A 17,512-nucleotide genomic window follows, 5' to 3' on the forward strand; every position below is an offset into this window, starting at 1 on the left:
AACTCCGCTCTTATATAGGGTCCCTTGTTGATGTCTAAGAGCTGAGCCGAAGGCTCTTCAAGCTCTAAGTTTGAAAAAAAACCTGTTTGGACGCCAAACAGTAAAAAAAAAAAACCTGTGTGAACACACAGTTCTGTTTGGGAGAGACCCTAGACAATGCCTATGTAAGGCATTGCTGTTGACCGATGCGTTTGACCTCCGACACGTGGGCTAGAGACACGGCCGAAGGCCGAGAATGCACCGGGGACTTCTGCCATTTTCCTTCAATGTACCAAGCTAACTGTGCGGGATCCGCCATTTGTAACGGTCCCTTTGAGGAACAGCGCATGGATTGGTGACATGTTTGTGGGGACTTTGTTACAACCCCGCCCGTGCAATGAGTGGACTCTCGTCTACCCCTGGGCATCCCCACGGGAGTCCTGTGTTGCTACCCATTTAGCCTAGCCACTTCCTCAAATGGCCGTTTCCACGCGGGCGCCACGATGAGGCAGGGCAACGTGCCCGCGTATATAGGGTCCCTACTGGCCTTCTCGAACCGGACAGAACGCCGCTCGACGTTTCTAGGTGGTCAGACGACTACAACTCTCGTGACGCTCCTGAGCTCTGTTCACGACGTCGATCCTTCCCGAACCGTCATGTTGACACTCGTCTCGTCTGACCGTCGTAACTCGTCACGGTTGACCGCTCGTCTAGCGCTGGCCTGGGTCGATTTGCGTCGGCTGACTACACTCACACCACTACCCCCATCTGTGCCACCACCAGGTTTATAACAATAAAAAAAAATACAATTTTCAAAAGTTGCATTGATGTTACTACAATATAGATGACCTATGACTCCTTCATGTAGAAATAACTATAGCCCTGCAACCGGTTCAAACTTGATCACTACGCGTTTTCCTATTCAAATCTGATTCGATGTCGCATTTTTACAAAATAAATTATGTTAATTGGTCGCTTCCGGCTACTTTTTAAAAAAATAATGCCAATGTGAATTGTTAAACAATGATAGCCTCGTAGAATGGACAGGTCATAAGATGCTGTCTTTACCGAAATAGAACGGCATTTGAAATAAAAAAAATATCATGTTAAGAATTAGCATGTTAATCGGTATAGAGATGCCGGTAAGGCTTGTAAACTATTGAGTCCCAAGTCCTAGTTACTGAGAACTGATTTGGATTGTGAAGCAGAAGGTGACAAGGAAATCCACGATCGCAGTCCCCCCACCTCTCAGGCGCGGGGCCTGTGGTATGAAAATCTATCAGAGTTCAAAATGAATAACCTTTCCATGTTTTAAATTATGTGTACCTGTAAAATGTTTTAATTAATGTAAGTGGGGGATCCATTATCTATCTATGTATCTATGTATCTATCCATCCATCCATCCATCTATCTATCTATCCATCCATCCATCTGTCTATCTATCTATCTATCTATCTATCTATCTATCTATCTATCTATCTATCTATCTATCTATCTATCTATCTATCTATCTATCTATCTATCTATCTATCTATCTTATCTTATCTTATCCATGCTGTTACAGTGGTATGTAACACGAAGGGACAGAGTTTAAGAGTTATTGATTGTGAGGTGAAAACAGGCCAAGTTTCATCTCTGGTAGGTAGGGCGTATGGAGATTTACTTTCATGCATGTGATCAAACCTGTGAACACCTGACGTCTGCTAACAAAACGCCAACAAGGTGTTTTTATTGAGAGCCATGAGTGTCCTGGTAAGGTCTAGACAATTTGAAGAACGCAGAGTTTCAAAGCCGCTCAGGATTGTTCCCCGTTGTTTTTATTACTTTGATTTTTGGGGGGGGGGGGGGGGGTGGGGGGGGGAAGGAAGAAAAGACGTAGGCAGGAGGGGGGAAGTCAAAGCCGCAATTAACCCTTAAAATCATCAATCATAACTGCATTCTTGAATGTTGTGTTGGACAGCAGTTCGACTTTATTGCTGCTTTGAAAGATTAGAGCAGAGCTGGTGAATGTTGTTGTTGATTTTCACAAAAACCTGGAGCCTGAACCAGTCCCCCCCCTTCCCCTTTTTTTTTACGTCAGCGTCCCATTCTAAAATTAAAAAAAAAAAATCTATACTCTACTGGACGATGTGACTGGCTGCTGTCCATTATGGCCCCATCAGAAAGATTTAAAAACTTGAGTCCACTTTCAGTCTGGCTGTTTTAAGGTCATTCTTCGTTGCCGAGAAGTAAACAGGAGCCCCAATCATCCAGCGCTGTTTATGTATGCAGTACCGGGATGACCGATCCTAGCTCGGTTCTATAATGCATTTAATTTATTACTTACTGAAATTTGGTTGAAAAAAACATGACTACATACAATGGATTTTTTAAAATATAATACACTGTCGTAAAGTATTTAGTGGGCAATCGAAGAGCAGGACCATGTGCTCATAATTGCAAGGTTAGCAGATGCTATATATTTATTTAAAGATTATACAAGTTGATTTTCTTTTAATTAGGAATTACATTTTGATGGCAATAAAAGGAAAATGAAATTAAATAATTCTAACTTCAATTAAAAGAAGCTTTTTGGTCACCATTATTTGTTGAATAATATTAAAAGACAATCTTTCTCAAATGGCATTAGGTGTAACCAAAAACAAACAACAAATGGCAGTTATAATGTGAAAACCTTTAGTTACTAAAGAAGAATTTAAAAAAAATAACATTAGATGTAACCAAAATAAAAAAAAAAGAGCAATTGTATAGTATAAAAGCTTAAATGATTTTAATTCATTGAGGAACGTTTAATATATTGAATATAAATATTAATAGAATATTTTTATTTCAACCATTTTACTTTCACTTCAAGACATAAACTTGTATAGAAACTTGCTTACACACATTCATCTCATTGTGAGACAGACACACTAACAAGATATAATGTGAGCTATGTAGTCATCAATTTATAAAGTACAATTACATTAAACATTAGTGTAAAAGTCCTAATGATATTACTCACACATTTGACTACTTTATACAATGTTTAGAATTTAGCCCTTTAGTAATAGTGAATATAAGCCTAGAAAAAGAACTGAACTTGCACAGCTAAAGAATTTTGTTTATCTATATTTAAAAAAAAATTCTTTACTTTACTTAGAAATGCTAGCAATCTACTGGATTGCTTGACTTTTATCTCATTCCCCTTACTTAATAAAAATCAATCAATGTATGATCAATGCCTTTCAAACAAATATCATAAATAACATTTTTTTGTGGCTAAGAAGGCAAAAGAACTAATGGCACAAAGAGATACATAGCATTATTAAAAAGAACATATAATAAATGTAATAATCATACATAAACCATTTTTACCTAAATGTAATGACAATACATAATACTTGGTTACTTCAATGTAATGATAATAGATAATACTTGTAATGACCATACATACTTCATGGTTACATAAATGTAATGACCATACATACAACTTGGATACTTGAATGTAATGATCATGCATGATATTTGGTTATCTAAATTTATTAATTGTACATAACACTCAGTTACTTAAATTTAATGGTATTAGAAAAAAAAATGGATATTTAACTGCAGTATTAAACAAATACTACAATACCCAAGAGTTTCCTAGAGAACAAAATAAATTGATACAAAAATATAATGTTGGTGCAAAAAAGATTTGATTCATGAACAAAATACATTTTGAGAAGTTTCACCAAATGTTCACTATCATTAGATCACTTTTGATCTCTATGATCTCCATTTGTTTCAATGCATCGATTTTGTAGAAATGTAACACATATTTTTGTTTTTTATCTGATCTAATAAAACTGTTCTTTGGTAAACATATCCAAGCACTAAAGAACTCTACTTCTCCCAGACATAAATTGTAGGGCTAGAGTGGCTAGAGTGGATTATTATTGTTTTATAATAAAAGTATGTCATATCCAAAGAGATAAAACATAAACAATTAGGTAAGTGGATCTTGAAGTTAGACACGCCTTAGGTACATTATCAAATCTTCCTTGAGTCAGATAAACGCTGGTCATAGAGAGTCCACGGTGCTAGCATAGCAATGTCTAATGAGGACTCACATCTCTGCTTCCCACTACCAGTTGCTATCCAGTACATCAATTCTCCGGTACAAACAGGCTGTAATAGGAATATCCAAATTAATCTTAATTTGTGTTTTTCTTATAATAAAATTTCAAACAATAATTATATTTGTATTTTAATTGATTTGCCGACATAAAATAAAAGGTCGAAGTTATATATCATTCTGATGTTCGACTAACAAATAGTTGTATTTTAATGGTTAACAAATTTTAGAACTCAAAGTTTGAACTCTGTGATGTTCAGCCTATTCATAGCGAAGTTTATTATCAAACAGAGTGCACAAACTGTTGGGATGACTTTACCCATACCACCGTAGCATTGAATTGCATATTATATTTCAGCATTAGAATGAGTTGATCTCAAGTTGAGAATATGGACGTTTTACAGCTAATACAATCCCTATTTCCCATCCACGTTTTTCAAAGAAAAATGTTATAAGCCTTATTCTTGATACCTATTGGAAAGTGTTATTTATAAATAATTATAACACAATACCTATATATCTAGATCCTAGTAAAGTAGCTAACATTTGTCTCTCCTAATACTAACCTCCTTTATCTCAGTTCAACACTTCCTTCCACACAACGTTCCGGGTGTAATTTGCGTTGTCTCGGGGAAGAAGGACTTTTAAACAACTTTGTCGTTTCACTCTTGAAAAGGCCACATACAGCATACCATGCATAAAGACTGGGACTCTGAGATCAACTCCAACAAACTGGAATGTTTGACCTTGTGATTTGTGGACTGTCATGGCGAAAGCAGGGGTCACAGGAAATTGATGGCGCTGCATTGTGCATCCAAGTTTCCCCTTACTGGAATCTAGAGTGATTCTGGGAATATGAACTGCCTTTCCAAAATGTTCGCCAGTTAGAATCTTAGCAATAATTATGTTGTTACACAGTTCAGTGACAATGAGCCTCGTCCCATTACAGAGTCCTTCTGAAACATCCAAGTTCCTAAGTAGCATGATAATTGTGTTTTTTTTTAGTTTTAGTTTGTGTGGAGGCAGATCAGCGATGTCTATGGAATTTAAAAATTCTGTGGTAAATTGAAGTGTACCTTCTGACATATCCTTGATTGAATCAAAGCTAAAATAGACTTTTTCCTCTCCAGGTAATCTGTCTATAAGCTCACAATTGATTAAATTGACATCTTTGTTTAGGGGAGCCAAAATTGCCCTGTCTTTCATGTTTTCGTAACTTTTATCTGCCAAACAATCCCCATAAACTTCGTCAATAATGTTGGTTTTTGAGATGACATCTTGTGGCAGAGCTATTTCACCCATATCATTCAATGGTACTTCACCGTCTCCAATCCTTTAAAGAAACTCGGCAAAATCCGTCTCTTCTTCATCAACTCTCATATTTCTGGTTAATCGAGATATTTTAAAATGTCTCCATAAGTCACTCTTTTTAAGGGATACGTCTAAAAGCTCACTTCTGTTAGCTCGTGGCTGAATTGGAAGACATTGCCGGAAGTCGCCCCCCAAAACTATTGTTTTTCCTCCAAAAGGCTCTTTTGCATTGCCGATTGCTCTTAGTAGCTAGTCTATGGTAGAAAGTCCGTATTTTGGCAGCATTGGGGCCTCATCCATTAAAAATACATCAACTTCCGCTAACTGAGCAGCTTTCATTGATCCTAGCTTTATGTTTGAAACTGATTCAGGTGTAAGGGGCACACTGAGGCCAAATGTTTTGTGTGAGGTGCGTCCATTAGGCAAAAGAATTGATGCTATTCCTGTAAATGCCATACATTTCACATTGAAATTTCGACCCCGAAGAATGTGATAAATAGTCTTGTACACAAACGTTTTTCCAGTACCTCCAGGTCCATCAATAAAAAAACATCTTGGTCCAGAGTTATGACTTGTGACAGCATCGAGAATGGTATTCACTATGTCAAGCTGTTTCCCTTTCAGGAGTCCATACAACCGTTCCCCTTCCAGTATTGAGCTGTCGTTGTTAAGCATATCCACATTTAAATGGTTATTGACAAAGTCAATGTTGTCCATGCCAAAGGTGTTGACCCAGTACTGAAAATCTCTGCCTTCTGTGGCTTCGGTATTTAATTTGGAGGCGATAATTCGATAGGTATGATTTATCGCGTCTTCCACTCGGCCACCTGTGTGTCCTATTTCTAGAAGAAAATCTTCAGCCAGATCTGCTTTGAACATTTCCCAAAGTCTTTTTGGATTTTCTGGAGATCCAAATATTAAAATCTGTGTAAATAGTGTTCTCATGGCTCTAGGCGTTTTTGACATAGCCGATTCCTGCAGACCATCGATCCACTGTTGGTCATCATAGGCAAGCCCTCGAGCCAGACACGCTTGCTTGAACGTGGCATGCCTGATACCATTAAATTTAAGAAGTTCGTCAAAACTTGTAGCGTCATTGACGTGGTACAAAAGCATCCTGAGATGGTATAACTCTGGCTGGGCAACAAAATTAACGCTGTGGATACGACCAATAACATTGATTTGTCGAAGCCTCTCAACCCATTCACTTTGCCTTCCTATCCATTTAAAATGCTCGGGCATCTGCCAATAAAAATGGTAAATAATTTCTTCATCTTTTCCAGCAAGGCGGTTAGCTTCTTCTTTTTGCTTCTTGGTAGCATTGGTTTTGAAATAAGACTCCAATGTGGATCCCTTAATGCCAGTATCCGCCAGATCTTCTTGCACATTCACAATGTCTGACATTCGGTAGTGACCAGGAAGATGAATGTCAAGACGTTGCACTACATGGCTCTTCTTTTGGAGTTCATTTCCAGATAAACGCCAGCAAGCCTCCGGTGGTGTGATGCACCGCCCTTCAATGTATGTGTCTGGTTCATTATAATTTATTCTTTTTTGCTCCTCCACAATTTTAATATAGGCGCAGTCATGTCTTTTGTAAATATATTTGTATAAATATTTCACTGCTCTAATGCTTCCAACAAATTCAACGTTTATGTGGCAATTGAAAAGTTTCAGCAAATATGCATTGTAAGGAGCCACGTGGCGGTTGTCTCTGGTTATTCTTCTACCAGACTTGTCTTTTCGGTAGACAGCTAGTTCGTGAGAAAATTCAGGGCTCTGCTGGTCCAGTCTGGAATCATACCGACGTCTTAATTTTGGTTTTTCGTCGTCAACCAGTGATGTTGTTTCTTGAAAAGGTTTGGGGAAATCGAAACGGCAGTGAATTTTTCCATTGTGGTTTTTCATGCATGACGCATATAAGTCATGTTCACCGCAAGGATTATGGATCATCCATTTCAATACCAGTTCTCGCAACTCAGGATCTGTGTTGTCTGGGATCTCAGCAGAAATTAAATCATCTAGCTCATCAGGATTGTGCACTTTGTCTTCCGATCTCATAATTAGTAAAAGATGCATGTGAGGGAGACCACGCTTTTGAAATTCAATAGTATAAACATAGGCTGCTACTTTCCCAAAGATTTGTTTCTTGTACAATTCCTCAATAATGGTTTCAAACTTCAGCTTTGCTACTCTCGCAACGAGATCAGGACGATCTTGAGCTCGCTGCTGAATAACAAACCCTTCCTCGGTAACAATACGGGCAGCTTCTTTTATTTCAGGCCATTCCGGATTACATGTCATGGTCATAAAGAAGTCTGGTGAACCGAAGCGTCGTACTATAGCCATGGCGTCTTCAAATTGTTCAGCATAGTATCGTGTTGAGCCTGGGAAGGAGGATGGTAAAATGATGGTTTCACCAACAACAGCATCTTTCTTTTCAGCCAGTTCTTTAAGAAAGTTAGACACTCCTATGTATTTTTCAGCCAGAATCTTCTTTTGGTTGGACTTGATCCACTGGATGCGATCGCGTTCGACTCTAATAAATGTGTCAACCAGATACTGCTGAAACAGTCGGCCACCAAAATGTAGTGCGTTGAATTGTGTTTCACGTAGATCAAGATCGCTTCGATCTTTTTCAAGTGGGAGATTTTTGGTGAGTCCTTTGCGATAAGCAATACGGTATTGTGCCATTTCCAGTCTTGTTAGATGCTGCCGACTGGGATAAGGCTGTTGTAGCTTTAGATCCACAGAATATCCAAAGGTGCCTTTAGGATAAAATAATGGATATGTGAAGGGCTCTGTTCGTTTGTCTGTGTTCTTTAAAGTAACTATTTCTTTGCCTCGCTGATGTACAACCATTTCATTAGCTGGAATGCTTTGATCAGCATTCAGTGTCAGCACAGCACATACTTCATTGGATGAGGGGACATTGTAGCGCCTGATATCAAAACCATCAGGATTAGTAAACAAAAGTCGAACATGTGGAGGTGCTATTCCGTTTGCTGATGCAAGTTGTCTAGTTTCTGTCTCCACTTCTCTCATCATTTTAAATGCCTGAGCGAAACAATTGACGGCGCGTATGATTTTCTCCAATCTATTCATTAAGTCTTGGTTGATGTCACTATTGTATGGATGATGAATTCTTTCATTCACAGCATCGTCGGGATCCAGAAAGTAGAGCTGACCATATTGTGGTCTTTCGTAGTCACCATTTGGATTTTGTGTTGGATGAACAGCCAAATTTATTTTATGATAAATCATCCCTGCTGCGATGAAACTATAAATGCCGTGGCTATTAATTGTCCTGTCGTCATCCACATTAAATGATGCCAATGCATTTAAATTTCGTATCTTCTTATGAAATTCCTGTGCCAAAGGGTGCTGACCTAAAAACAAAATAATTAATTCATTTGGAAAGATAGGAGCTTCCAGGGAAATTCGACCATGTAAACAGCAGTCCCCGAAGGAGTCTCTGTTAACTTTGTTGCCAACTCTTTCCTCTGGAAAATGTATCGCCTGGCAATGTATGCATGTAATTGTAAAGGGGCCCAATGATCTATAGTTAACACTTGAGTTCACTGCGCTCTTGTACGTTTGTACTTTAGTTTTCTCCAAGGCTGCTCTTCGTCTTGCGTCACGCCGTCTTTGTTCCTCCAAACGTTGGTCCTCTTTTATCTTCGTTTCTGCAGATAACCTTAGTGTTGCCCGCTGTCTCATTTCTTCAAGTCTCTCATTGCGTTGTTCGTCGGTTTCTTCAGATAATCTTATGGCTGCCCCTTGTCTCATTTCTTCAAGTCTCTCGATGCGTTGTTCGTGGGTTTCTTCAGATAATCTTATGGCTGCTTGCTGTCGCATTTCTTCAAGTCTCTCATTTCGTTGTTCGTGGGTTTCTTTAGATAATCTTATGGCTGCCCCTTGTCTCATTTCTTCAAGTCTCTCGATGCGTTGTTCGTGGGTTTCTTCAGATAATCTTATGGCTGCTTGCTGTCGCATTTCTTCAAGTCTCTCATTTCGTTGAGTAGGCGTTTCATTATTTGTTCGTTGTAAAGCACGATTTTGCATGTCATAAAGTCGTTTGGAATATTCTGTTGGAGACTCAGTTTCCAGTCGCTGTGAAGCTCTTCGTCGCAAGTCGTCAAGTCGCTTAGAATATTCTATGGGAGTTTCATTTACATATCGTCTTGAAGTTCGTTGTCGCATGTCGTCAAGTCGCTGAGAATATTGTGCGCATGTTTCTGCTTGAAGTCGCTGTGAAGCTGTCTGTCGCAGATCCTCAAGACGCTGAGAATATTGTGCGCATGTTTCCGCTTGAAGTCGCTGTGAAGCTCTCTGTCGCAAATCCTCAAGTCGCTGAGAATATTGTGTGCAAGTTTCCGCTTGAAGTCGCTGTGAAGCTCTCTGTCGCAGATCCTCAAGTCTCTGAGAATACTGTGTGCAAGTTTCCGCTTGAAGTCGATGTGAAGCTCTCTGCCGCAGATCTTCAAGTCTCTGAGAATACTGTGTGCAAGTTTCCACTTTAAGTCGTCGTGAAGCTCGAAGTCGCAGATCCTCAAGTTTCCTTAAACGCTTCTCAGAATTTTCTAGTTTGACGATATTTCTAATAACTGCATTTGCTCTAGTTGAAGCTTCTCTGAGATTTGTCGTATTTGAAGGCTGGTGATTCACTGGAGACTGGCAATTTATTGAAGTTGAAGACTGGTGATTTAATGAAGACTGGCAATTTATTAAAGTTGAAGACTGGTGATTCACTGGAGACTGGCAATTCATTGAAGTTGAAGGCTGGTGATTTAATGAAGACTGGCAATTTATTAAAGTTGAAGACTGATGATTCACTGGAGACTGGCAATTCATTGAAGTTGAAGACTGGTTATTCACTGGAGACTGGCAATTTATTGAAGTTGAAGACTGATGATTCACTGAAGACTGGCAATTTATTGAAGTTGAAGACTGGTGATTCACTGGAGACTGGCAATTTATTGAAAATGAGGGCTGGTGATTCACTGGAGACTGGCAATTTATTGAAGTTGAAGGCTGATGATTCAATGAAGACTGGCAATTTATTGTAGTTGAAGGCTGGTGATTCAATGAAGACTGGCAATTTATTGAAGTTGAATCCCGTTCATGTAAAACCAAAGAAAGGCGAGGGACTTTAGCTGGATCAGCGTTGTTGTTTCCTTCTCTAGATTCTTGGTTGAAGTTGAATAACTGACGTTTTCTTGGCCGCGGCATCTTCCTAATAGCAATGGATTAAATTGGTGTTTTTTTTGTAAAAATATAATTGGTATACTATATTACACTACTGAATATTAAAATTCCGAATAATAACGTTATATCAATAAATATTAACTTCATAATAACAATTAATAAAATAATAAATAATAATGCTTACATAAATAATAGTATTAGTAATAATAGTATTAAAATGTGTGCATTATATTAAAAAAAAAACATTAGAGCTATGGCAAATGAAATGGACGTTCACACCAATTCCACTCCACAATTGCATGTGAACATTTCTACCCCATAGATGGATTGTATTGACTCATTGGATTTAACTGTTTAGTGGCCAATAGCTAGATCTAGATTTGTTGTTTTGTGGCCAATAGCTGGATGATCTGTTTTGTGGCCAATAGCTAGATGAGCTGTTTTGTGGCCAATAGCTAGATGAGCTGTTTTGTGGCCAATAGCTAGATGAGCTGTTTTGTGGCCAATAGCTAGATGAGCTGTTTTGTGGCCAATAGCTAGATGAGATGTTTTATAACCATTCCCAACAAACAAAAGAAAAGTATCATGTTGCTGCTTAGGGATAAGTCACCATCCTCTAGAAATCTTATTAGCCTACGTCGTAAACCTCCATCTATTGTGCAAGAATAATGGCGAGCAACATAGCAGTTGCATCCCCTGGGAATCTAGCTGTCTTGAATCAAGATCTAGATTTAGACGTAGATTCCAGAATCAAAATCCATAAGGACCATATCTATTCCTTTCGGCCTACATTCTAGCTAATTAAAGTTATGCACATAAATCAAATTCTTCTTTTCACTTACCTTATTTAACAGGGATGAAATGTTTAATTTGTAGAAACACTTGTAAACACTTGGGCGTCTTCAGATAACCACGTGCTTGATCAATTGATGTTCAGTTAAAAATGAACGCAAACACTGTTCTAAACCTTCAACTACGGTGCGCAAAATGTTGTGTCTTTTTATTCATTGAAACGCGATAAAACTTGTAGCAAAGAAATGCTTTAGTGAACGGCTGTAAGCCAGTGACGTAGGAGGTGTAAAGTTTTTTTTTCTTTTCTGCTGTGAGCCTAGTGACGTAAGCGGTGTCAAGTTTTTTTCCCATTGACGTCATATAGAAAATTTTCATTCATAAAACATTCTAGCCAAAATTAATTTTTCGATAATGAGGCATTTTCAAACCGATATAACGGTCGACCTTGAGTTTTCCCGATGTGGCCAATGAGTTGAGAATTTTTTTCTCACTATTATGCACATACCTTGAAATTTTAAAGAAAATCGTTAGAGCCGTTTTCGAAATAAAATTTATATATATATATAAATATAAATATATATACATACATACATACATACATACAAGAATTGCTCGCTTAAGAGTATAGGATGTGTGTCTATGTGCATATGTGTTTGCATGTGTGTGTGTGTGCATGTGTGTGTTTTACTTGTTTATATTTGCGTCATTGTTATTGTTATAGAAGCTATAGTGTAACTAACAATTGAAGTCAAACTGAATTTCCATTTGTTTGGACCAATTAAATCTTATTTTAGCTTACCTTAAAATACATTTAAATATCTCTTGTGTTATAGTGTGAAAGGCTTTGCTTTTCAACTGAAAGCCTAGAATTTGAATCGTCACCTAAGTTATTTGTTCATTAAATGTCACCCACATTAGCCCTGGATCTAATATTACCCTTGGGTCAAATTTCATCCATATTTAGTCACTACCGTTGGACAAATGTCTTCCATAGTTAGTCTCTACCGTTGGTCAAATGTCATCCATATTTAGTCTAGTTTTTCAATAGATTTTAATAATTTCAGGAGATTTCCCGTTATGCTAGTTTAATTTAATAATGTACACCCAGAATTAGTGCGAGCCTGTGAAAGTGCGGGGCCCACTGCGGCCAAATAGGTTGCAGTGGCCTAAGACCTCTTTGTGGAGATCTGCCCGATCCGGAAACTACTGCGCAAATCATCTCGGATATAAGACTAGTTAAATGAACCCTTTAACGTCAAATTGGGCAGGAAGAAGTTTTGTTGGTCTTGCAAGTACCTCGAAAACAAATACTTGTTTCTTGACTTCACCAAAATGATCTCCTCTTACTTTAAAACTGAAAACCACCAGCCACAATATGACGTATTAAGTCTAGATATGGAAGTTTATTTGTTCCAAAAGCGACACTTTATTTAGCTGAGAAATATTTTATGTTCATCTTTTAATTTTTATGGGAAGGGGGGGGGGGAGGAAGTAGTCAAATTATCAACTCTCTAGCCGCAGCGAAACGATGATACCTCCCTCTGTAATAATGAACTGTTCGTTTGACGCGCAACACTTTTGTCTAATTTGATCTCGCCGCCCCATGACATCTCAGTGTCACACTAGCGGCAGTTCTGAAATAGCCTCGACACCATTGCACGTGTTCAATACAGCCGGTGGTGACAGCTCCCAATAAAAGTCTTTCGAAATTTGCGTTGATTGAATTTCGTTCATTGACTGGAAGACTCCAAAAAGAAGAGCCGGGGGAAAAAAAAAAAGGTATAAAGTTCGAATTTCAACAACAACTGCCTACATATCGTTAAAATGAATAGATGTCAAGATTACACTATTTCAATTACTATAGTTAACAAAATATCTTGTTCTTTTAAGAAAATGGTGTCGGTAAAAAAAGGAAAAGTATTTCACATTTTTGGAACGAACTATTTTTTTTTAACTGGATATATTTAAAAAAAAATTGACTGCTTGACAAAGCTGGCTCAAGCTGTTGGCTTGCTGGTGTGGGAGAAGGGTAGAGCTGCGTGTGGTGGAGGGGGGGGGCGGTGGGGAGGGGGGGTCAGCTGTTCGACTCTGCCCCGTTCTTCTCAATAGCTTCTTGCCCGAATGTAAACATTGATTCAGTCGTGTCTGAATAGAATTTGCACCTTTACGACTTGTTCACAATCAAATTCAATTTAGTCGAGTGTAAAAGGGCCGCTAACGACGCACATCTTCATTGACTGATGTCCCTTCATCGTTTTACACAGACACCCGCTCTTAAAAAAAAGGAAAAAGAATATTTAATTTTGTATAGACTCAGACTTTGTTACGTCCACGAAGAGCCAATAGAAAAGGCAAAATGGAAGAGACCATCCCTGCCCCTCACCCCTTCAAAAATGTAAAAAAAAAAAAATAAATAATCGCTCTGGAAGGGAAAGGGGAGGGGGAATAAGAAAAAAGGGGGCTGTTTTGTGGAGAGGATACCCTGAATCAACCAATTGCCCCTCCGAAGCTTCAAGACTACTTACTGCTAGCGTCTGAATGAATCTCATCTGACACGGGCCAAGTGCTCTTCAACAGGGGAGGTAAATAAAACAGTTTCCCCGGACCGTATTTTTGAAAGAAAAAAGGTGAAGAAGGCATAAGAAGATGGCGGAGATGGGGGAAGTGAACAGGAATGTCTGTCAGGCCAGCAGGTGCAAGAACACAGCCATGATCCTCTTTCTTTTTTTTTTACTTCATTGTTTTTTTTCAACTATATTTTTTTAAAATCTTGATGTGAAAAGCCCGAGCATGGTAATCCCCTCCCCCTACAGCATCTTGACACCTTCGCCTTTGGGAAATTGTTGCCCCCCGGCGTTTGCCTTTGGAGCGAAGTCTCTCCAACCTCTATTATCCCTCCTTAAAGTGATTGCGATTCTTTAGCGGAGCCGCTACAAGAGTTATGTGGGGGAGAGGCCTCGCCGTGGAACTTCTTCACGCACAAGTTTTAAAACCGGCCCTATTGTCAGAACGATAGAAAAGAGAGAAAAAAAAAGAAATGGGGGTGGGGGCTATAGGCAAATGATTTGAACGCACCAACATCTATACCAAGATATGAACACCTTAACTCTACACAGAGAAGAAGAAAAAAAATCTCCCTTAGGGGCTATACATTTTTTCAATGTCAACACAATCAACTCCGATGGCAATCTCTGCATTGAGTTCATTCAAGTAAAGCCACAACTTCGAAATTCGTTGTATGTATTCTTTCATAGCTAACTCATATCCTGGCAAACACATTTTTTTTAAAGCGACTTATATGTTTAACTTCTACTGTGTCATACTTCTACATCTCGCCTAAATCAACACGAATTGTTGATGGTTTCTGTCAGCAGAGGTCGCCACTTGAGAATAGGTTATTTAGTACAGAGAGAACTACTTGGCCATCTTCTCGTTTTATACGATACTTGGAGATAATGTTTTATATTTATGCATAAAGCGCTTGGCTTCCGAACCGAGTGGTTTCGGGTTCGAATCTCGGTGAAGATTTGGGATTTTGAATTTCGTGACTTATTTTACGCCCATGGGTCCATCCAACTCTAATGGGTGCGTGGCATTGGTTGGGGAAAGTAAAGCGAATGGTAATTGTGCTTGCTACATGACACTCTCGTCAACCGTTGACTGGAGAAACAGATGGCCTTTGTATCATCATCGCAAGGTCTGAAGGGGGTAATCTCTTTTTTTTTTTTAATCTTGTAAATTGTCCTCTCTCCCATTTTCTGTCTCTGTCTCTCTTTGCCTCTCTGTCTGTCTGTCTGTCTGTCTCTCTCTCTCTCTCTCTCGCTCTTTCGCACACATTTACTATGAAAGGGTTGCCTGGTTGTGAGCTTTCCGATACACCCAAATTCCTACCATGACAACTAACAACCGCTGTCGTCCGGAGATTTTTGCTAGGACTTTTTGATCTTCATTACTGAAGGAACGCTGTACACTAATGAAATAAACACATTTTATACAAGTCTGTACAGGTCTTTTGTTTAATTAACGTTTACAACCATATCAAATGTTGCACAAAACATTTAGCTGAGATAAAATAGATATCAAATGCATAATGTTTATGCTCTTGTGCTTTGATCTTTCATTGAGGAACAGTGACAAACTAAAAAAATGAATTAAAAAAAAAATGGTACTTTAAGCATTAAGAAAAGTAGCACACTAATGTTCGGACAAAAATATTTAGGGCGAAAAAAAGCCGAAACGTGAAAAAAAAAAAAAAAAGAAAACACCTCAAAATATATAGGTAATAAATGACTGAATCAGAGTCTATGTATATTCATGCAAAAAAAATGTAATAACTAAATGACATCGCATAACTTTCTAACCAATGAGATTGGAGTTCAAATCCCTTTGAAGTCTAAGATTTTTTACGGCGTCCATAAATTCATCAGGTTGCTATGGTTACCCGACATTGTTGTAACATAAAGTAAAGCATTTGTTTTTTAAATCAATCCACCATTGGCCTACTGAATAAATACATTTTCTTACTTTGCAGCACAATGTTTGAGTCGTTAACTAGTCAGCAATCAAGTCCCATAACCAGAATTAATACGGGAGACCAGTTATCAACCCGCTGCAAAGCTACATCCATTTGTTCCAATCACAAATGCCGGATTTGAACGGTGACAGTATGAATCCTAAGGATTGATTTCAACTGGCTCAGCCAGAACGTTGGCTTTCCAAGAACCATTACTCCCCATGCGCTAAAATTATTGGATATTGACGCAAGCAATTTTTTGGAATTGTTTTTCCATGTCTGCAAATATCCTCGCAAATCGTAGATCCGGAACAAGGCTCTGTGGTGACTCCACCGCCAATTTTTTAACTTAAAAAAAAAACCTCAACAAAAAACCTTCTTTTCAATGTAGAATACAAATGAAAAATAATAATTTAAAGTAATAATAAAAGCCAGCTGAAGCTGCAAGGCGTTTCCGGCAGCGCTCTTCGGAATCAGCCGTACGGTGCCGGGATAGCCTTCGGGGCGAATCTCGGGGAGTAGTCAACAAGTCACGACATAAGCCGACCGTCTGACGCTTTTATCCATGACGGATCAATCAGCCCAGTGGCGATCCATCGAGCCGAGCATTGTCTCTGTTCTGTCCGGTGAAAAGGTTGCATTGCGCATGAGTGAGACGCATGTGAAATAGATCTCTAGTTGTATTATGGTAAGCACTGGTATTTAGAAATGTAGTCTAAAAATAGATTACATTAATGTGAAGCATTTGTTTGGATTTCTCATTTTTAGCGGCCTCCTGAAAGGGGAATAGACGCTATTAGTTTTATGTGGTCTGCCTGTCCGTCCGTCCGGTTTAGATCTAGCAAACTAGAAAAGATATTGAAAATCCGAAATCATGATATTTTAGACATTTCAAAGTTCTGATGCAACTGCCACTTTTTTTCTTTTCTGAAAGCAAAATATTTAATTTTTAAAATCAACTATGCTAGCAGTTGTTTTTTTTCACAAAAAATACACCATTTTTACAACTATTCACTATTAATAGTAACAAACACCGGAGGCTATTTAGTATGGGAGGTAATTATTTACCACATTTGTAACACATTAATGCAAACGGTTTTAGAGAATGAATACTCGTTCGTTTCTAACAATAATAATAATTCTTATTATCCATAAGGAAATCTATCTTACAATTTGAGCATTATACCAAATAAACAATATAAAGTATAGAAAACCAGAATATACTTTCACACCAGACTCACGTGAATTTCAGATTACTTATATTGAACAGGACATTATTTTTAAAAGTAGCATACTAAATGGCATTCTAGAAGACTAGCTATATTGAACATGAATAATCAAACATAATGATATTCAGCTTTATGCCTCTGACCATAAGCAAGTTACAAAAAAATAGAATCCGAGTATGAGCACAGTATATCCAGAGACAACCCTACCAACATTTCGCACGTCCGCTCTCTACTGCCTAATACATTTCATCTCCTCTCTTAACAATTGTTTACTAATATTTCGGCAGGTAAAAGGAATAATTGTGCAACATTTCAACTAAATCTGACAGAAGATGTGGAACAAACTCGTATGTAATTTGGGACAATGTACGTTGAATTTTA

General features: G+C 38.3%; 2 protein-coding genes across 2 annotated transcripts; both read right to left on the reverse strand.

Annotated features, from left to right (window-relative positions):
* Positions 1-4,087: 4,087 nt before the first annotated feature.
* Positions 4,088-5,380, reverse strand: LOC129926878 (ATP-dependent DNA helicase PIF1-like). The gene is made up of 2 exons (XM_056033350.1): positions 4,771-5,380; positions 4,088-4,131 (listed from the first exon to the last, which is right to left on the reverse strand). Exons 1-2 carry the CDS (start codon positions 5,378-5,380, stop codon positions 4,088-4,090), a joined length of 654 nt encoding a protein of 217 aa, XP_055889325.1.
* Positions 5,381-5,638: 258 nt separating this feature from the next.
* On the reverse strand, positions 5,639-10,621 carry LOC129926879 (uncharacterized). The gene has a single exon (XM_056033351.1). It carries the CDS (start codon positions 10,619-10,621, stop codon positions 5,639-5,641), a length of 4,983 nt encoding a protein of 1,660 aa, XP_055889326.1.
* Positions 10,622-17,512: the final 6,891 nt, after the last annotated feature.

The sequence above is a fragment of the Biomphalaria glabrata genome, chromosome 6, assembly GCF_947242115.1.
Source record: "Biomphalaria glabrata chromosome 6, xgBioGlab47.1, whole genome shotgun sequence".
In the NCBI taxonomy this organism is placed as follows: domain Eukaryota; kingdom Metazoa; phylum Mollusca; class Gastropoda; family Planorbidae; genus Biomphalaria; species Biomphalaria glabrata.

Excerpts from the sequence above, each read along its gene's own strand:
- LOC129926878 (XM_056033350.1), bottom strand. The coding sequence starts at position 5,380 with ATGGGTGAAATAGCTCTGCCACAAGATGTCATCTCAAAAACCAACATT. Across the intron at positions 4,132-4,770 it reads AGTCCCAGTCTTTATGCATG|CCTGTTTGTACCGGAGAATT; the intron begins GTATGCTGTATG and ends TTCCTATTACAG.
- LOC129926879 (XM_056033351.1), bottom strand. The coding sequence starts at position 10,621 with ATGCCGCGGCCAAGAAAACGTCAGTTATTCAACTTCAACCAAGAATCT.